The sequence below is a fragment of the Plasmodium gallinaceum genome (genome assembly GCF_900005855.1).
Source record: "Plasmodium gallinaceum strain 8A genome assembly, contig: PGAL8A_v1_87, whole genome shotgun sequence".
NCBI lineage: Eukaryota > Apicomplexa > Aconoidasida > Haemosporida > Plasmodiidae > Plasmodium > Plasmodium gallinaceum.
The window spans coordinates 1,950,770-1,974,346 of NW_021628251.1; the positions used below are offsets into that span (position 1 = coordinate 1,950,770).

The 23,577-nt window shown below is 16.5% G+C and overlaps 2 protein-coding genes across 2 annotated transcripts; one reads left to right on the forward strand and one right to left on the reverse strand.

Moving 5' to 3' along the window:
- Positions 1–337: 337 nt before the first annotated feature.
- PGAL8A_00319300 (peptidyl-prolyl cis-trans isomerase, putative) lies at positions 338–1,694 on the forward strand (the record flags this gene model as incomplete). The annotated part of the gene is made up of 8 exons (XM_028672214.1): positions 338–412; positions 491–545; positions 642–718; positions 800–905; positions 1,037–1,131; positions 1,204–1,307; positions 1,445–1,514; positions 1,596–1,694. 8 exons carry the CDS (start codon positions 338–340, stop codon positions 1,692–1,694), a joined length of 681 nt encoding a protein of 226 aa, XP_028528788.1.
- Positions 1,695–1,743: 49 nt separating this feature from the next.
- On the reverse strand, positions 1,744–22,917 carry PGAL8A_00319400 (dynein heavy chain, putative; the record flags this gene model as incomplete). Its single annotated transcript, XM_028672215.1, has 34 exons — positions 1,744–2,001; positions 2,175–3,251; positions 3,456–3,648; positions 3,905–5,678; positions 5,786–9,116; positions 9,405–9,884; positions 9,972–10,045; positions 10,127–10,203; positions 10,356–10,543; positions 10,632–10,883; positions 10,981–11,177; positions 11,457–11,583; positions 11,693–12,640; positions 12,877–13,076; positions 13,296–13,500; positions 13,734–14,145; positions 14,232–14,325; positions 14,551–14,637; positions 14,728–14,799; positions 14,901–15,061; positions 15,188–15,408; positions 15,518–15,635; positions 15,890–16,047; positions 16,135–16,217; positions 16,304–16,601; positions 16,703–16,954; positions 17,089–17,364; positions 17,437–17,517; positions 17,646–17,875; positions 18,068–18,155; positions 18,275–18,560; positions 18,717–22,563; positions 22,649–22,736; positions 22,828–22,917. 34 exons carry the CDS (start codon positions 22,915–22,917, stop codon positions 1,744–1,746), a joined length of 16,323 nt encoding a protein of 5,440 aa, XP_028528789.1.
- Between the last annotated feature and the right edge of the window lie 660 nt (positions 22,918–23,577).

Consider the following 23,577-nt stretch of genomic DNA (forward strand, 5'->3'; position numbering starts at 1 on the left):
ATTTATCTTGTAAAATAAAAAATTAAAATTCATAAAATTCAATGATTAAAAAAAAAAGTTTAAATTTAATTAAATTTAAATATTAAAAAATAAAAAAATTTTAAAATATAAATAATATACAGGAAATATAATTTTTATATATAAAATTTTAAAAAATAAAAATATTTAATAAATAAGATAAAAATGAAAAAATAAAAACTAATAAATTTATATAATAAAGTTAAACTTATTTTTTGTAGAAAATTTAATACATACATACATATATATAAATGATACTAATTGAAATAAATTTTAAAAATGAAATATAAATTTTTTTTGTTTTAATTTGTAAATCAAAATGAAAATACCCAACCCGCGCGTTTATTTAGATGTAGCTATAGGAGGAAGAAATGCTGGAAGAATGATATTTGAAGTAAAGAAAATCAAATTTCTTTAAAATAACTAATTATAAAATTTATCTTATTAAAAATATATTTTTTTTTCTCTATAGCTATTCATGGATAAATTACCAATAACTTGTGAAAATTTTCGTTGCTTATGTACAGGTATTAAATTTTGAAAAATAATCTTAAAAAAATAAAAATAAAAATAAAAATTTTACTTTTTATTATTTTAAATAAAAAAAAAATTATTATTTGAAGGAGAAACGGGTTTAGGATATTATTTAAAACCAAGATGGTATAAAAATACCCCCATTCACAGAATTGTTACGGATTTTGTAAAAATTATAAAATTGATTAAAAAGACATATTTTTATAAATATATAAAAATTATATATATATATATATATATATTTTAGATGTTTCAAGGAGGAGATTTTAACTTTGGAAATGGTTTTGGTGGAGAATCAATTTATGGACAATATTTCAGAAACGAAAAATTCATATATAAGCATTCAAAAAGAGGTTTAAAAAATAAAATAAAATAATTTTAAAACTTTATATATTAATATATTTATATTATTTAATAAAGATTTTTATTTTTAATAATATAAACATTTAAATATATAATTATACATATTTTTTGTAATTAAAAGGAGTATTATCTATGTGTCAAACGAGAATTAAACATACAAACAATTCTCAATTTTTTGTTACATTCAAAAGTTGTCCATGGCTAGATAAAAAACATGTGAGAAAATAAAACTTAAAATAATCATTCTTTTTTTTCAAAAATTATTTTTTTTTTTTTTTTTATTTTTAGGTTGTATTTGGTCACCTGGAATATGGTTTTGAAACCTTATCTTTTATTGAAGAACAATCTACATTAATAGGAAAACCTAAGAAACAAGTTTACATATATAACTGGTAATTTTTCTATATATTTTTTTTTTTTTTTCAAGAATTTTATTTAGTTCATTTAAATATATGTTTTTTTATTATTATCCAATATTTTTGATACAACTAAAATAAATTTTAAATTTATTCTTTCTTTTATTTAAAAGTGGTGAAATTCCATTAGATAAAATTAAATATAAATCTTATAGAAATTCAAGTGATGATTATATTATACCAGTAATTAAAAAAATTTTAATTTCTTTAAAAAAATTAAAGTATAAATTCAAGTTTATATAAGTTTATGTTTTTTCTTTTTAGGATATAGAAATGCCTTTGTTAGAAAAAGACATAGATTTTAATGAAAATACAGATTTCAATGAATTAAAAAAAATATATAAAAACAGCAAACGATTTTAAAAAAAAAAAAAAAAAAAAAAAAAATTAAAATTAAATAAAAATGTTTTTATTAATTATAAATGAATAAATAAATTTTATTAATGTAAATTAAAGACTTATGTTTGTCAGTATTAAAATACAAATTTGTTATAAACATATTATTTTTTTTTTTTAGTTTTCCATTATACATATTTTGATAAAGGGGTATTTTTTTATCTTTTAATATGTTTTTTTTTTTTTTTTCAATTACATCTAACTTTATTATAGGTATTTCATCATATTTCTTATTACTTTTTGATTTAATTCCCAAACATTCAAAATTATCATTCTACAAAAAAAAAAGAAAAAAATAAAATAAAATAAAATAAAATAACAAAAAAGATAACCAAATATATAATGTAGAATGATTATAAATAGATTTAACAACTATTGGAAAATTAAAGTAAAAATAAAAAAAAATATAAAAAAAAGATAAAATTATAAATACATATATATATTTACCATTGTAAAAAATCCTAGCAAGTATACATCACTATGATTTTCAGTATCATAATGAACATAATTTGTATAATTTACATCTTTTGATAAAAATTCAGTTTCTTCATCACTACTATAAAAAATATTTTTTTGTAAATGAACATTTTCTTTTTTATTTATATCCATCTCATTATCTATTTTGCATATGAATATGCAATCTTTTAAGTTCTTTTTATAAATGCAACTATATTTAATTAATAATGCTTTAAAAAATTCTGAAGGATAAAATAAGTATTGAATATTATAAAACTTCAATTCCCCCGAAATATTCCAAAAGTATAGCTGTTCTTTAATTCTTTCATAATATTTAATAAAACTATCAACTGTTTTTATTTTTTTATTAAAATTACAACTCCATTTTTTTGGTATTTTACTTATTGATAAATTGAACATAATTTCTTTAGAATCAATATCAAAATTTTTTTTATTTTTATTTAATTGTTTTTCAATTTTTATTACATCGTTATATATTATATTTGTTATTTCTTTAAACTTTTTTGTTTCATTTATACAACAATATTGAATAGTTGTTTTGTCAGTTTTATTCCATTCTGAATTAACAGTTAAATTGTTTTTTAATGTCATTTTAAGTTTTTTTATTAATTCATAGAATTCATTCATTTTCTTAATATTTTTTAAAAAATTTAGATTAAAATAATCAATATCACAAGTATTAAAATCATCCAATTGTTCAAAAGTAACACCATTGTCTTCTCTACTATTTATCTTTATTAGAAATTTGCTTTCATACATTTCTTTTGTACATTCTTCTGACTCGAACTCTCTTAGTGTTTCTGTTTTATCTATATTTTCATATATATTTTCATCTTCATCAGTATTCATTAATGAACTTGAATAATAATCACTCTCCAAGTTGAAAAAAACATCTTTATCATTATTTTCTTTTTTATAAATTAAAATTTCCTCCTTACATATTTTTCTTAAATTACTTAATAGAGTATTATTGTATTCTTCATATTTCTTTTTATCAGCTTCTATTTTCATTCCATACATTTTACAACTATTAATAGATGGATAACTCTAAGATAATAGAAAACACATCATAATATAAAATATGAATACAAACAAAAATGAATAAAAAAAAACAATAATTATAATAAAAAAATAGAATAATTGAAATAATAATACAAAATAAATGTAATTTAGATAAAATATAAAAATAAAAATTATATATATAAATATCCTATAATTTGAAAAATTTGTTTAATTTATTTTTATTTTTACTTTAATTAAGTTCATATATTCTTTAGCAGATCGGTTTAATAAAAATTTATAATTGTATTTTTCATCCATTGAATATATAAATTCATTTTTTTCATTAAAAGAATATTCATTAAAATATTCGTTAATGTAACTTTTTATAATCTTTCTATCCATATAATTAACCTTATTACCATATCCGTTTAGGATAATATCTCTGTAGATTAGAAATGAAGTAAAATTTGATGTTTTTAAAATAAAAATATAAATATACATGCATATATATATATATATATATATATATATATATATATATATATATATATATATATATATATATATATAAAATATAATAATATGAATCTTTATATGAATAAACTATGAAATTGAATTTTTAACGTCTGAATAGATTTATATTATAATTTTTTTAATGGAATATGTGACTATTATGTATTCACATTTATTATGTTTACTTTATAAAATTCCAATTTATATTTATTTTCTTCTCTTCTATATCTTCACTAATAAATTTATTATTGAAAGTATCATATTTATTTTTATTTAGATTTTCACTTTTATTTAATACATTATTTATTTGAATTAAATCAAAATAATACAAAAGACAATCAAAAGTAATTTCAAAATCTTTATTATCAAAGTAATATAATTCATCAAAACCAAAGTTATCATAATTGCATCTAGATACTAAAATACTATGAAAGAATGCTAATGAAAATAAAAATGAGTTCATAAAATTATTTTTTAGCTTATCTTTATAAATATTATAAGTGTAAGTAAAAAATTCTATCAAAAAACTTTTAAAATGTTTTTCTCTGTATGAATAAATTTTAATAGCTTTTTTATTTATTGAAATAGAACAATTTTTTTCTGATGTTAAATATAATTCAAAATTTGAATGAATTTTTTTATTATTATAAATTTCATAAAATTTTTCTATATTAAAATTTATTAAATGTATATTTTCTAATAGCAATTTTTTTCCATTTTGTAATGAAGTTTCTATTATTATTTGAATATCACTATTGAAATTATTTCCAACACTAAAAGTTTTTATGTTATTGTTAGATGGAATAGTATCATATGTATGATATGGTTCTACTATATATAAAAATGTTTTTGTATCTAAGTAGTTTAAATCATTTGAGAAATAAGAACTACAATTAAGATTTTCTGATAAATCTAAATAATTTTGTAACAAAAAATATATGTAATAATATAATCTATCCTTACGCATTACATATATGAATAAAATAGTTTCTAATTTGTCTAAATGAACTCTTTTCAGAAAAAAGAAGTTATCTTCAGGTTTGGTTTGTTTATACCAATTATAATATTCGGTAGAATTTTTTATTAAATCATCAATAAGTTGTTTAAAACTTTCAAATTCTTTTCCTAAAAACATTAGTTCTTTCTTTTTTTTAGTATTTAACCATTCTATTTTTTGTAGATATGTTACGTCAATATTTCTTAGGTTTTTCATCCTCATAAATAAGGAATAATATTTTTCTTTTTCTATTTTAAATGATTTTTTTATATCATTTAACTTTTTTTCTTCAAATATTAAAGAGGTGTAAAAGAGGAAACAAAAAAATAATTTATCCTTTGTATTTATAGTATTTAAAAAAAATACAAAACAATTATGAGTAAACTTTTTAATCAATTGATTAAAATTACATATTAACATTTTCTTATTAATATTTTTAATTAGATGATTCAAAATATTTAATAAATAATTAAAATTGAAATTATAAACTGATTTCACCTTGGATTGTTTTTGTAAAACTTTATATATGCTGTAAAATCTATAGCCTAAATATTTTATATTATCTGAAGAATTTTTAATTTTCTTAATTTCATTTTTGTATTCTTTCAATAATTTTTTTATTTCCATTTTTTTTAAAACGTTGTTATTTATAGCATTAATTAAATTATTATGATTATTAATTTTATTATTAAAAGCACACAATTCTAAAATCATACCATCATCTAAAAATTTTAGTGTTTGCTTTGTTTCATAGAAATTTCTTATTTTTGTGTTAAAATTAATTACTTTTTTTTCATCCTCATGTTTCAATATTATATTTACAATTTTATTTATAATTAAATTTTTATCTATTTGAAAATCTATTATATTAACATAATCTTCAATATCCTCAAAATATCTATCATTCGTATCGCTTACAAGGAATAATCTAAATTGATTATTATATTCCAACTTTTTCATACCTAAATAAATATAATAAGATAAAAGAAAAAAAAAAAAAAAAAATTAATATTTGTGTGATAAATTATGTATATAAATAATAAAATCGTATATATATATATATAATTACCAATATTGATATAATATTTTCCATTTAATAAATATATATTTCTTTCAATAATAGGCTCAATGATGCTGTAATTTGAATTAAGTTTAATATCTTTATTTTTTAATTTAAATTTAAGAAAATTTTTTTTATATAATAAATCCTCTTTTATATTTTTAAAATTTTCTTGATCTAAGTATTCACAATTATAATTTTCATCATTTGTTTTTTCATAAATATACAAATTCTGAAAATTAAAAAAAGGTATTATTAGACTTTTTCCATATATTATACACATATCTAAATGTTTGCTAAGATTTTCATCAAAGTTGTGAATAACTAAATTGTTGCTATAACTTTTTTTTAACCAATCAATTCCTATATTTTGTTGATCTAAAAACAAAGGCCATCTAAAATGATTTAAGGATATTAAAGCATTTTGTATATAAAATATGTGTCTAGGAAAATTATCAGAAATAAATAAAGAAATTATGCTATCACATGAATAAATGTTTTCTATTTTTATATCATCTTTTATTAGTATATTATTTTTTTTTATAATTTTTTTCCATGTATCCAATAAATAACATCTATATTTATAATTAAAGGAGGATGAATAATTTAGAAAAAAGGAAAAAAGTAAAATTTCAGAAACTAAATACTTATAATTGCTTTCAATTTTTTCAATAGTATATGTATATTTATTTTTGATTTTTTCTAAAAATTTTTTGATCTCTAAAAATGGTAAATAAGATTTATTAATTACATTTAATTTTTTATTTAGATCTTCAATTTGCTCACTTTGATCGTTTACCTCATTTTTACTATTTACAATAGATGATTTTATTCTATGCATTTCTTCTAATAACTTTTGGTTTTCACTCTCATATTTTTCTTTTTTCGTTTTATTATTAGAAATAATTACATTTATATCACAAGCATTTTTATAATATTCCTTATATTTAATTATAAAAGTAATCCACTCAAAAAAAAAAGAAAACAAATTATTCATTTGGTAAATTTTTTGAGTATTATATATTATCTCATCTTTGTTCATGTATTCTTTCACTCTTTTTATTTGTTTATCCGTTACATTTTCCTTTTTAAAATTAAAAAAAAATTTAGAAAAATTATCTTTTGATAGAAAGTTTTTAAAGTAATTCCAGTTATCAATATTGTCATTTAAGAATGAATTTCTAATTAACGTATTTAACATAATTGATATATTAATTAGAATTACATCTGGATTATTCATCTTTAATATATTTTTAATTTCATTATTTTCTACATTTTGTATTTTAAAAATAATAGATATACACTCTTCCTCAATTTGTTTCTCTGATTCATTTTTATTTTCAATCATTTCATCGATATCATTAGTAACTTTATTTAAAATTTTTTTATTGCTGTTAAACTTTTCTTCAATATCTATTAATAATTTGGAATTTATTTTAATAGAATCATTTAATTTAACAATATTATCATTCAGATTAGATACTAATGAGTTTATAGATTCAATTTCAATATACATATTTTCATAATTTTCAAATATAATATTAATTTTTTTTAGACTCATTTTAAACATATATAATTGCTTATTCTTATAATTTAATTTATTTTTTAACAAAATATAGAACATAATCAAAGAATCCATAAAATTGCATTTATTGACTCTTATGAAATCTAAATTTTTATTTTTTTTTAAAAAATTTTTTAGATCATAATATACTTCTATAAAAGTATTAACAATGTTTTCATGTTGATTTTCAATTATATTGCAAATATTATATTTATACTTTTTTCTGCTATAAGAGTCATATTCACTCAATATTTCTCTACTAAACTTTTTTATATTGTTAATACCTAAATTTTGACTATTTTCTTCACTTAGATTCTTGCATAGATCATCATTTTCATTTCTATCTTTTTCTTTAGAAAATTCATTATTATTTATAATTTCTCCTTTACTTTCACTTTCTATATTAATCTCATTTATTTTTTCATTCATATTTTCTACATTTTCAGTTTTACTAACATTTTCATTTTCGTTAGTTTCTCCTACAGTTTCAGCTTTGTGTTGATCATTTTTCGTAGTTTTTAATAAATTATCTTGATCATAATTATTAAAAATATTAATTTCTTTTTTTTTCTCTAATTTTTTATCATGGTTTTCTTTTGTAAATTTATTTGTTCTAAAAATGCTACCATCATTATCTTCTGTTTTTTGATATTTTCTATATTTTTTTTCAATTTGATTATTACCATCTATTTTATTTTTAAATTTATTTATTTCTTTTTCATTTTTTTTTTTTATATTCACATTAATATTTTCATTTACTTTCAAAGCTTTTTTTTTTTTTGTACCTTCTATGTTATCTTTTTTTTTAATTGATTTACTTAAATTTACATTTGTACTACTTTTTGAGATATCTTCGTTATTATTTTTTTTTTTTTCCATGATGTTATTTGTACCTTTCCTTATATTTTTCACATTAGAAGTATTTTCATAATTCTTAGATTTTTTGATATATGTAGTTATTAATTTATCTTCATTTTTCTTTTTATTTTTTTCTATTTTAGTTAAAGATTTATTTTCTTTTTTAGGGTTCTTATATTTATTTTCAGAATTATTTTGTTCCTCCTTTCTTATATTTTTGTTCGTTCGAAAGCCTTTCTTCTTTGTTATTCCTTCTTTTATTATCTTTTCTTTTTTTTTTTCATTTTCAAATTCATTTTTATTATTTTCTTCGCTTCTACTTTGATTTATCTTTTCCTCTTCTTTCTCATTTTCGTCATTTCCTTCTTTTTCTTTTTTTTGTTCTATTTCTTTTTCATCTTCATCCACCTTTTTTGAATCCATTTCATTACTTTTCTCATTTTTTCTTTCTCCTTTTTCATTGTCATCTTTATTTGATATTTGTAAGTCATTTTTCTTTTCTTTCTCTTTTTTTGTCGCATTTTCATTCTCTATCTCATTTTCCTTAATATTGTTTTCTTCTTTCTTCTGTTTTATATAATCCAAAGAATTTACAAAAATTTTATTGTCGTCTTTTTCCTTTTCTTTTTCTTTTTCTTTTTCCTTTATTGTTATAGTTTTGTTTTCTTTTTCAATGTCATCTTCTATATTATTTAAAATTACTTTTTTTTTAAAATTATTTAATATATTATCTATAAAATGATTGTCTTCATAATTTTTTAAAAACAAAATACAATACTGAATATATTCTTCTTTAGTCCAACTATCTAAATGAATGATATTAATATCATTATAAATATTTTTGTAATTTTGAAAAACATTAGTTTTTAAATCAAATCTTTTTTCATGAACTAAACAAACATATGTATTCTTTTTCATCTACATATTAAAAAAAAAAAAAAAAAATAAAAAATAAAAAATATATAGTTTAACGTATATCAAAAAAAGTATTTATTGTCTTAAATAATTTTATTCTTTTTTTTTTTTTAATTTTTTTTTTTTTTTTTTTTTTTTTTTTTTTTTTTATTTTTTTTTTTTTTTTTTTTTTTTNTTTTTTTTTTTTTAATTTTTTTTTTTTTTTTTTTTTTTTAGTTATATTTAATGTATATTTATTTTTTTTTTTTATAGATATTTTCTAGTAATTTTTAATATATATATTTTAATTACAATATTTTGAATATTTTCCCATTTTAAATCGTTTGAGATCAAACTTGTTTTAGTATACATTTTGAATAGTTCATTTTTCTCATAAAAGACAGAAGGAAACTTTTTATAAATTAAAGAATAGAAATAGTCATTATATTTATTTGAATAATTAATTAGTATAAAAAGATTTCTTTGAAACCTTAATTTATTAAAATAGTTAATTTTGTCTTGCATGTTTTCAACTTTATTAGATTTATTTATTATAATTGTGTTTATATTTAATATGTATGCTACAGCATTTAGTATTGTAACAGCTCTCTTTTTATTCATGCAAATTATCATTGATGCATTTATATTTTTACTTATTTTTTTATAAATTTCTACAATGTTTTTAAAGTAAAATTCTACAAATATCTTGGCATTCATATACATATTATTGTAATTGCTTAAACTTCTAACGAATTCATCTTTAAGTAAATCAATGTCAACTTTTTCATGGACCTAAAATTAAAAAAGTCGTGTAAAAGAAAAACAAATTTTTATTTAGAAAGTATTAGAATAAAGTATTTTTTATATTAATATTATTACATCTTTAGAAAAATAATTTAAGTAAGTAGATAAATTTTCATTAATTAAATTAGGAAAATAATTATGTTCAATATCTGATAAAAATCAAAAAAAAAAATTGAAAGAATAAATTAAAATAAATATTCATTTTATTTTTTTTATTTTTTATTTTATACTTTCTATTTTTTTCTTTATTTCTTCTTTGTTTTCCTTTTTTAAAATTCTATTTAAAATTATACTTTTAGTATTTTCACTAAATAAAAAAATAAAAAAGACATTAATGATTTCATCAATACATATTTATGTTATTTTTCATATGTATATAATATATCTTAAAACATATTTTTATTTTGTTTAATTTGTTTTATTTGATTTTTTGTTTTTTTTTTTTTTTTGTTTAAATACCACCAATTTTTTATAACATCTTGTTCATTTTGAAAATTAGTTTTAGTATAAAAAAAATCTTCATATAACAAAAAAATATTTTCTTTTGTAAATAATAAATTGTTTTCTTTTTTTTCTTCAAAATTAATGTCTTCATGAATTTTCCATAATACTTCTAAACTATAACTTACTAACTTATTATGTATAGTCTTATTAAAGAAAAAAAAAAAAAAAAAAAATAGTATTTTTTTAATTTTATGTTAATATAAAAATATTAGATTCTAATTATATAATTACTTGAAATTTGTCATGTAATGAATAACTTATTAAAGCATTAAAATAATTTACTAAACATTTTTTGTTTGTATTTAAAAAGAAAAAGGAATAATAATATGAAATGTTTTGATAATAACTATTTTTTTTAATTTGTTCAAAATCTAATGAAATTATGCTTTTTATATTTTCTATATTAATAATTTTGTTTTCAAAATAGCATAAGTTCCTTTGTAAATTTTGTAAAAATTCTACAGAATGATTATTTAATTTTTCCTATAAAATATTAAAATATAAATAAGAATTTATAAGGTTCCTTACAATTGTCTTTTTTTCTTTTTTTCTTTTTTTCTTTTTTTCTTTTTTATTTTACATAATTTATGTGAATGTCATCTATGCAAATGTAAAAAACAGATTCATGAATATATCTTTTAACATTCTTTTTTATTAATTTATCATGTAGGATTTTAAAATTAAGAACATTAGTATATTTCAAAACATTTACTATAACGTGATCAATGTTTTTATTTTTATTAATTATTTCTTTTAAAATAGTTGTTTTGCAATTTTCTGAATATAACATAAAAACAATATAAAAATGAGTAAATATAAGAGAAATAGAAAAAGAAAAAACTGTATTACTATTATTGTTTTAATAAAGTATAATATGAAAAAAAAAAAATAAATAAACTATAGATACATCATATATACACATAAATAAAAGTAATAGTAAATGTTTATTATATTAAAAATTTATTTTACACAAGTAGTGTCTATTCATTTTAAATATACTAATTTTATAAATAATCTTTTTTTTTTTTTTTTTTTTTTTTTTTAATTATATATTACTTTTATTTCCTATTAAGCAAATATTAGACTCGCCTTTATATAATAGACTAATGGAGTTAATTTTTTTTTTTATTTCTTCATCATAAAATATTAAATGTTTTTCATCAAATTCATTATTTTTGATAATCTGCACATATATATATATATATATAAAAAATATATATATTATAATTTATCTATTATATTAAAACAATTTGAAGATTTTTTTTTTTATGGAAATAAAAAAGATATATTACATTAAAAAACTCACTAATAGGAACCCACTTATCTTTCTTTATATGATAAAAACAATTTGTTAAATTACAATTAATAGAGATATCATTATATATACATAATTTTTTGAGAAATGTAAAAAAGTTAGATTTTTCATTATCAATTAAAAGATTGTTAAAAACAAAAATGAGGCAACTTATTAAAATAAAAACGGCTTTATTTTTAATAATTGTTAAATTTAAAATTTCTTTTTTATTATATTTTTCTATTTTCTTATTATTTTCTCTTTCTGCTTGTAATAGACATATATTCTCTATGTAATTTTTATCTATATTATCTAAATTATATTCTTCGTTTGATGCATATTCTTCATTTATATTTTCATTTAAGATTGTTTTTTCAGAATTATCTTTATGTAAAGTTTCAATATTTTGAAAAGTATAAGAATCATTATTATTAGAAGATTTGCTATATTCATTTAATTCATCAGATAAATTACATTCTTTTAAAAAAATTAAGAAATTACTTTTAAAAATATCTATGAAATTATTTATTATAATTTTATCACTAGCACAAAAATTAAATAAGTCGTTTTTTGTTAAGTTGTCATTACTTAAAACTATATTTTTCATATCAACATTTTTTGTGTAATAGTTAGCTATATTAAAATTTTCTCCTTTTCTTTTATTTATATAATTAAAAATATGTAGAAAAAATTTTCTATAAAATAATTTAAGCTCATCATATAGTCCAAAAATAATTTTTTTTTTTTCCTCATGATTATTAATATAATTTGAATCATTTTTATTATTCTGTATGTTTTTTTCTGAAAAAAAATTAGCATTCAGAATACAATCTAATGCTACAAAACTATTTTTTTTAAAATAATTATATATATTTATATTATCTTTAATTGAAATTTTATTCATTTTATTAAGTAAATAAGGATCCAAAAAGGAGATATTATTGCACTAGAAAAACAAGATTAAATAAATAAAAAATAAATGATAAACATTTATATTGACAATATTTATTTATTTGAATATATATATATATATATATATATATAAATAAATTTTGAAATAAAAATAATACAAAGAATATAATATAATCTTTTAAACTAATTTAGTATTTCTTCTTTTTTAATTTTCTATATAATAAATATAATAGTATAAATATTAGTTTATTTGTATCTATTTTTATTTACCTCAATTATAATCTTTAATTTATTCCCATAGGTAAGTTCTTGTTGATTTTTATAATAAATTAACTTATTTAAGGATAACAAATTATAAACAATAGGATTAAGATAATTCAACTTCATAATAAATGTGTATTCATCATTTTTTTGTTGTTTCTTTTTCATTATATCATATAAAAAACTTTCATTAAAATTATTAAATGAATCTAAAAATTATTCATTTTTACAATAAATTGTGAGAAAAAAAAAAAAAAATTATAAAATATTTTATGTTTTAGAAAATTTTTAATTATTCTTAGTTATATCTTTTTATTTTATGATAGTAAGAATATATAAAAGGTTATGAGTGTACATAAATGTATAAAAACATTTAATTATTTAAGAAATTCAATAACGAGAAGAAAGAAAAGATATATAAGTTATACCATATAAAGAATCTAAATAAATAAAGGAATATTTATAATTATATAATGTGTTGTATATTTTTAATAAAGTCGTTTTTCCACTATAAATATTTCCATATATTATAGACAAAAACTGATTATCTAATTTTTCTTTTAATACATAAATATCTTTTTCATATTTATAAAATAAATCATCCTTTAAATATATTCGGTCATTTTTTAATAACTAATAAAATAAAAAAAAAAAAAAAAAGACAAAAGTTATTCATATATAAAATTACACTTATTATTATGATTCTATATATAAAGGTGCATGTAAATAAATATATATTTTTTTTTTTATAAGTATTGAATTTATTATGTATATTTATCAATATATTTAAATAGGAGGCTAAAAAAATATAGTTTTAAAACTTAATAAAATAATAATTTTTTTCGTTTTATTTTAATTTTTATTACTTCTTTTAAAGAATCTCTTTTTTCTTTTAAATTAAAGTTTGTAATTAATTCCACACCAAAAAATTTGTTTATTAATTTTTCAAATTTTATATGTTCTATGTTCTTCAATTTATCATAATAATATATGAAAATATAATTAGCTATCAAAAGATATTCACTATATTCATTATATTGATTATTTCCTTTTCTACATAAACTTATTATGTTAATTATATCATTTAAAATATTATTATTCGAATTAAAATAAACAAAATTTAAATATTCCATAAAATTCAAAATTTTAACACATAAATGTTTGATATTAGAAAAATTATTTATATATAAAAGAATTTCTATAAGTTCTACTTCTTGACAAGTATTTATAATAACTTCTTTGCACAAATTTTTTAAATTAATAGGAATATTCCCACATCTATTTTTTAAAAAAAAGAGTGTTTATATTATATAATCGGAACAATTTATATATATATATATATGTATATATATATGCAAAAATACCTATAGGATTTAGAAGTAAAAAATATTACACTGCTACTATTAAATGTAATGTCTTTATTAAAAATATAAATATTTTTTTCTTTTTTCTTTAAACCTTTTAAATTTAAGAAAAATTTTAACATTATAAATAATTAAAGAAGAAAAAAAAAAAAAAAAATGATTTATATGAATGAAAAAATTATTATTTTGTATTTCACTATATATTATTTATATCATTTAAACTTTTTTTTTTTTTTTCTAGTGGCATTTAATTTAAATTATTTATTTTTATATATGGTGTTTTCATTTAATTTATTATATAAATATATATAAGATGTACATGTTTGAACAGATCTAAATATATTTGTTAAAACAGATAGTATCTCCACTTTTACTTCATCAACATTTTGAAAAATTAAAGAATAACCTAATAAATTGTAATAAAAAATTCATTTAAAAATTTAAAAAATGAAATAAATTTAAATTACTTTTACTTGAAGTTTTTTCTTTAAATTACCTGACTGAATTACACCAAGCAAAATATTTTTTATATTATTTGCACTTCCTTTAATAAAGTATGATCTCAAACCTAAATTTTAAAAAAATAACATAAAAAATAATATACTATATATATATATAGATATATAAAAAAAAAAAAAAGTTTGAGAAAATGATTATTTATGCATTTACCTAATGTAGATGTTATATATTTTATGGTTGAAGTTTTATTTTTTCCACATATTATATTGTAATAAGATTTTTGAATATTTGAACATATAGAATATATATATTTATTGTTTGACAATATATTTACAAATAAGTCATTATTTTCTAATATGTCATAATTATATCTTAAAAAAAAAAAAAAAAGAAAGAATAATTATGTGGAATTTATTTGACATTTATCACAGTGTATATTACAATAATTTTTTTAAATCAGTTTTTATTTTTTTTTAATTATTTTTTTTTTTTAATACTTAAAAGTATAATTTCCATATTTTACTGAAATATGTTCGTTATTTTTATCTAGAATATATCTAAACTGATAATATAAAAAGAAGTTATTTTCATCAAATAAATTTTCTTGAATTGCCTTTTTTAACATATTAATAAATTCTAAAAAAATAATTATAGATTGTTCTAATTTATGAACATTTTTTCCTTTCTCCTTTTTTAATTCTTCCATTAAATCGTTAGACTATAAAAAAAATAATAAAAATAAAATAAGAAATTTAAATATTACTTTAGAAAAAATAATAACACTTATTTATTTTTAAACATACAATATCCTTATACTTCTCTATGACTTTATTGGTATAATTTATACTTTTTGTTTGAATTATATATTTCATTTCTTCACTTAACACCACTTTTATTACAATATTTGAGATAACTGATATATTGTTAATAATAATCGGAATTATTCTATAAATGAAAATTAAACATTTTGTTATTTGGTTAAAAAAAAGGGGGGAAATAAAAGGAATGATAAAATATAGTAAAATAAACTATTTATTATTAGGAAGGAGAAATGTAAATTTGTTATAAAAAATGATAAAAGAATAATACAGTGAAAATATATAATAAAACTAATACAATAGGAATAAAATGCATGCATGTATTTTTCATTAGAGTATGGAAAAGATGTAAATATAATAGAAAAAATACATATATATTACTTGTTTGTATTGTGATAATTTTTTAAACATGTAACAATGCTTTCTTTTAAAGCACTTTTTATTTTTTCTTTTAAAATAACATAAGTGTCTATTCCTATTATTTTTAAGCCATTCTTTAGGTTGAATATATTCTTTTTTGTAGTGATAATTTCAATTATCTATACAACATTTATAAAAGCAGTAAGTATTAGAGTAATAAGAAAAGTAGAGTTACAAGATAATATTATAATTTTTTATTAACACACCGTTTTATCAATATCATTAAAAGTTAGAAGATCTTCATAAATTATGTAACAGTATTTTTTTAAATTCTCTGTTTCTGTATTAGCTATATAATTTTTTTTTAATACATATATGCATATATATTTGTATAAGAATTTTATTAAATTTTTTATTTATTATTATAATTATTACACAAAAGATCAAGTAACTCCTCATCACTTAGAAAGAAAAAATCTGGATATGCAAATTTTTTGTCTTGCAAAATATTTAATGTTTCTTTAGATAAAAATAATACACGATCATAATAATTTTTTAAAAAGTAAAAAAATTGAGTGTTGCAATTTTGAAATAAATTTAAATTTTTTTTTGCATTTTTCATTATTTCAATATATGTTTTATTTATTTTATTGAAATTTTTTAATTCATTGCTAAAATGACTAAAATTTTCATTGTTGTAGAATCTTTCTAAGTTAATCCATTTTTCTTGTATCTAAAAATATTTGTATAATAAAAAGATATAATAATGACAATATATATTTTTGTCTTTTTTTTTTTCTAAATTCAAAAAAAAAAAAAAAAAAAAATATTTACTAATATCCATAATGACAAAAATTCGTAGATAAAATGTAATTTATTTTGTAAATAATTTATTTTAGGAATTAAATCATGAGCAAAATTTAAGTTTCTCATTAAATGTAAATCACTAAATGTTTTTTTAATATTTTTAAATATATTCTTGTTATCATCTAATATAAAATAATCATTATATTTTTTTATTTTTAATGATTCTTGCTTCCAGTTATTTTCAATTTTATTTAAGTAATTTTCTAATTTTTCAACTTCCTATTATATGTAAAAAAATATATAAATATATAAATATTTTAATAAGGATTCTTATTTAAATGAATATTTTATAAGAATTATGTTGCACATAGATTAAGATTTATATATTTTATTTTATTTTTTTTTTTTTTTACTTTAATTTTATAAATTATATATTTGATATCATTAAAATGTAAGTAAATTTTTAATTCATGCATATCATAAAGAGTTATGGATTTAATATTTATATTTTTATCATTAATAATAATATTGTTTTCAAATTTTATTTGGTATTTTATCTTATTTTTCTTTGAATGAAGATTTATTATTTCATGCCAATTTGTTAGTTTCATATTTGTGTTTTGTAATAAGTAGACAATAATTAAAGTTGTATTCATTTTGTTTAATTCTTCATTAATTTTTTTATATGCCTAAAATAAATACATTATAATTTTAAGTAATGAAAAAAGATACTTAAAAAAAACTACATAATACGGTATTACTAAAATATTCTTGGCTTCAGGTTGATCTTTTTCCAATTCTAATAATTCATTTTTTACTTCTTTTAAAGATTTATTTATTTCCTATATAATTAAAAAAATAAATATAAACAAAATAAATATAAACAAATAAATATAAATTTTATATTTTTATTATCATATTATATATATATATATATATATATATATATATATATATATTTTTTACATACTCTAATATTTAATTTATAATAAATAACATCTAAAAAGTCATTTATTCTAGTAGTATAAGAATTATATATAGAATAAATCGAATTATAAATTTTTATAGTATTTTTTAATAGGTAAAAATTTTCAAATAGTAGAATTTTCATGTTGCATAAAATTTGAGCTTTAATTATTTCATCTTTTTCTATCTCTAATAATTTAAAATCATTTATATATTTTTTTAAGCTTTCCATTCCTATATATATAAAAGAAAAAAAGAAGATTTTTTATAAAATGCAGATAATAAATATTGATAAAAAGTGTATATAAAATATAATTATTTATAGAGATATTAATGAAAATAGATTAGAACTCCAAGAAATGCTAATATATAAGTATATATTAAAAAAAAAATATATATGTAACAATTTATAAATTTCTTTCTAACCTTCATTTAAATTAATATTTTCAGATGATGGACCACAAAGATGAAACTTTTTTAGAATATTTTTCACTTTTTCTTCAAACAAAATTATCTATTTAATAAAAAAGAAAAGTAAAAAGAAAATTTATATATAAATATACATACAAAATACATATAAAATTATACAAGTATTAATGTAAAAAATGTTCTTAATTATAATATTTTAGTTACTTTGTTTTTGGTATTTTTGTAAAATTCTTGTTTTATTGAAAACATTAGATTATCATTAAAAAAAGCTATATTTAGCATATTTAAGTATAATGGATATAATAAAAATAACTTTTTCTTTTGTTCTTCGTTTATGTTATTATCTTCGTAAATTGTTAATATATTATAAATCTCTTCTGTTTTTTGAATATTTATCTCTATATTTATATTTTCTGTTTTTATTGTGTTTATTGTTTTTATAATATTTTCATATTTATCCATTGAATTAGTTGCTGTTTTAAGTATTCCACTTGAATTTTTTGTAAAACAAAAAAAAAAAAAAAAAATACATATTATAATGTAAAAAAATATTTTAGAATATATATTTATTTTTCATATATTTAGATTTTCTATTATTTATTTCCCTTTAATATTTGTTTATATTTATCATTATTTTTTTAATTACCTATATTTAGTTATTTCACTCATAGTGGAGCATGTTAGTGTGGTAAAAATAAAATGTAAGTTATTAAAAAAAAACTTTTTAGAATCTAATAACTTGTTTTTGATTGAATTAAGAACAAACGATATATTTAAAGAAATAAATTGAATTGTTTTTTTATCATTTTCTTTATCAATTTTATTTTGAATATTTGTAATATTTTTTAGAATATTATCATAATAGATTAGAGGGTATGAAATATTTTGATGAATATTAAAACTACTTTGAGCTTTAATGATTGAATTTATTATATTATCATACTTTAAAAAGCTATATATGTATTTATTAGCTTTTTGAAAAACGTTTTGTATTAATTGATGTATGTGTATTATTCTATCAATGATTATTTTATTTTTACTAACACTTTGATAAAAAGAAAATTTCATTTTAAAAAATTCAAAATCTTCTTTTAATGATATAGGAACTTCAATACAAGAGTAATCTAACCATCTAATAAATTCTGAAGATGATAATAGTAAGTTTGTTAGTAATTTAGATATTAGTTTAAAAATATTTTGTATTGAATTATTTAAAAATACATCTGAATAAATATCTTCTTTAATATATAAACAGGGTTTATAATTATCTAAAACTTTTTTTTGAAAATCGTTTTCAATAAGCGTTTCATAGTTACACAAACCTTTTATAATTATTAAACTTAAACATTTATATATTTTGCATTGATACAAATAATACAGTTCATCCATTATCTCACTTCTACCATTTTTTGTTTTTTCTACAATTTGTTCTATTTTAATTAATATTTGTGATATTTCTTTATATTTTTGTAAAATTTTATTAATTTCATTAATCCTATATTCCTCAAAATAATTAAAAAAAGGTTGAATATGTAACGGCTTCATATTACCCCAGTCGATATATCTAACTACGTTAACATTTTGCATATTATAAATAATTTTATCTATACTAGTAAGAGAATATGATAAAGATAGATATACATTTTCAATTATACTTTTACAATTCTTTAAATCAGTAATATAATAATCAATATTTAAGTTTAACCAATTTATATTGTTTGAAATATATATTAGTTTTTGTTCAAAACATTGAAAAAATTTTATTAAAACTTTTTGTTCAATAATTGATTTGGTTGTAGTAAAACTCTTAAAAAAGATAATAATTTCATTTAACTCATATAAATATCTATATAATTTTTTTTTTAAGTTATACATATTTAATATTTCAATAGGTGTATTAAAGTCATATATAGATTCAATGTAAGCATATTCATATATTGTCTTAAAAAAATTATTATCAAAATTAATTACATAGTAAAAGTTTAGCTGCTTATTTATAGTGATTATATTGGATGATAAAATCTTATTCATTTGAGAAAGAGAACTATTCTTCCAGATAAAATAAGTATCAACAATATATGAAAACATTTTTTTACAAAAATTAATATATAATTTAACTATAATTTTATACTCATTTGATGAAGTTATGTAGTTATTATTTTTAAATATTAAAATTGGTTTTTTAATTTTTTTATATATATTTAAGCAAAATAACATTCTTTTATAAATATCTAAATCCTTATTAGTACACATGTTATTAAATAAATCAATATACGAATATAATTCTTTTTTATATAAAAATAAGATATCATATAATTTTTTTATTAGTAATCTATCTATTTTATAGTTTTTTTTCAAATTTTGAAACTTTTCTACTAACAAATATGTTGATTTAGTGTTTCTTAAATGAGAAAATTGAATATAAATGATTTTAATACATTTTTTTTCTATTTTTAAGCATTGCTCATTTAATTTTTTCATTAATAACATAATCGATTCATCATCATAAAGATATATATTTTTTAATACATCATTAAATGGCTCATATAATTTATTAATTTCTAGAATTATGTTATTCATAATTTTTTTGTTATTTACTAATTTTTTTAATTTTATTAAGCATAAATCAGTGAAATATATAATTTCTGAATAAACAGTATAAAGGGTAGCTAACACATGTTGCAAATGTCTTATATTTTTAAAAATTATACTTTTATCAAAATACCAATTTTTTCTTATATCAATAGTTTCTATATCAAGTTTAACGTATATAAATTCTTTTTCATAAAACTTCAATATATCTGTACATTTAGAAAGAAACTTTTTTATTTTTTTTGGCTTATTTAATTTTTTAATCTTGATAGCTAAGAAAAGTATAAATTCAAATATTATTTCTGAAAGCCTTAAAAAGAAAGCTATTATAATCTCATCTTTGCGAAAATATTTAGAGCTAAGCCAAATATTTTTTAATTTTCTCATTACCAATTTAATACTATTTTTCATTTGATTAATATGACTAAACTTTAAAGTTTCAAAAGAGCTTTCTAGAATTTTGCTAAATTTTATCATTTCGAATGATTCAATATGCATATTTTCAATTTCTTTTAACAGTAATTTTATTTCGTTGCATAATTCATTATTATAAATTTTTCCTTTTATGTTTTCTATAATTTGTTCAAATTTTTTGCTATTTATTTGTTCAAGTAAGTTATATACTCTATGAAATCTTTCTTTCCAGTATTCCACAACTGTTTTATCGTTTTTTTTTTTTAAATCATTTTTTTTTTCTTTTATTATAAAATCCTTGATTATATTAGAAATATTTTTTAAATAATTATCTATGTTTATAGTATCACCTTTAAGTTTTATTAGATCTCCATTAATTTCATTATAAGAGATTTGTTCTACTTTTAGAATTTGCTTATAATAATTTAATAAATAATAAAATGAATTTAACAAATTTTTATTGCTTAAAAATTCTTCATTTTTTTTTTCTGAATACATATTATTGTCATTATTATTTAGAATATCACACATATTTGATTTATTATTTAGAAGAATATTTTCTTTTATATTTTCAGTTTGTGTCTTGTTATTTATAAAATTTTCTCCTTCTATATGCATTTCTTCTTCTTCTTCTTCTTCTTCTATATAGTTGTCATTTTCAATGATATCAAGATATTTATTTATATTTAATTCTTCTGAGTCATTTAATTCTTTATTTAAATTTTCATTTTTTTTAAAATTTTCTAATTTATTTAAAACATTTTTCATTCTTACATTTTGGTTTATCCTTGTACCATTATATTCAAAAAAATTTTTTTTTTTTATTAAGCATTGAAAAAAGGGTATAAAAAATACTTTAAAATATGTTTTTAAATTATTAATATAATTATAATGTAAATTTCCAAAGGTATAATTATTATTAAAATATTCTTCTATATTTTTGCCAATCTTTTCATTTTTAATTTTTAAAAAAAATAATATTTGTTTGTATATTTTTTTTTTTTGTTGTTTTTTTTTTTCTAGAAAATATTCTTCTTCAGAATCATTAATGTTTATATTATTTATACTCATTTTTAATACATAGTGTATCACTTCTTTATTTTCATTATTTCCTATTTGTTCACATTCACTGTTAGATTTTATATTTGTATCTTTCGTATTAGTGCTATGAATATCTTCTATTTCAATATTATTTTTTATTTCAACTTTTTTTTTTGTTTCATTATTATCTTCTATATTATCATTTTTTTCTTTTTCACTTTTTTTTAGGCTTTCATCTGCTTCTGATATTTCGTTTTTATTTATCAAATCTTCTCTCTTTATTATATTTTCTTTTTTTATTTCATTGTAGCTATCAGTTTGGTTATAGTTGTCTATTTTTTCCTCTTCTACATATTTCTTTATATATTCATCTTTTATTTGTTCATTTAACATTTCATTTTTACAGTTTTCATTAATTTCGCACTTTTTTTCGTTTATTGCATATTCTGATTTATAAAAATAAGAGATATAATAATAAAATTTTATAAAAATATAATTTTACTATTTTTTTTTTTTTTTTTAAATTCTTACCGTGTGTATTTTTATATAAAATAAAAAATAAAGTAGTGTTGCTAGGTGATAATGAAAAGAAGTTATATAAATCATTTTTATTCTTCCCCTAATAATGATTTAAAAATATTAAAAATAAGAAATTACTCTTTTTAATATAATTGAAAAAAGAAAAAAAACTATAAAAATTTTAAACTAACACTTTGTATGAAATCGTTAAAAACATCATCACTAATCCTTAATAATGATGTAATTTTTTCCTTTAGAAAGGATTCAAATTCATCATTCATGTTTTTTTCAATATTTAAAAAAATGAAAAAATACTGTTAGGATATATATATATGTTAATGTCTAATATGTTAAATACGTAAGAATTTTTTTTTTTTCTTAAAGAAAAAAACATATAATCTACAATGAAAAGGAAAATATAGCAATATATATTTCTTTTATATTGTGATTCTAATAAACTTTTTTTTTTTTTTTTTAAGTTATATATAAATAAATAGTGATAATTATGTAATTCGACTTTAAGAGTTTTATTGTTCTTATCAAAGTTTTCTTTAAAAATAGAAGGATATCTATATAATATATAAAAAAAAAAAAAAAAAAAAAAAAAAAAAAAAAAAGAGAGAAAAAAAAAAAGATATATATTATGTTTATATAATAAATAAAGAATCGTGTGCAATATATNATACTGTTAGGATATATATATATGTTAATGTCTAATATGTTAAATACGTAAGAATTTTTTTTTTTTCTTAAAGAAAAAAACATATAATCTACAATGAAAAGGAAAATATAGCAATATATATTTCTTTTATATTGTGATTCTAATAAACTTTTTTTTTTTTTTTTTAAGTTATATATAAATAAATAGTGATAATTATGTAATTCGACTTTAAGAGTTTTATTGTTCTTATCAAAGTTTTCTTTAAAAATAGAAGGATATC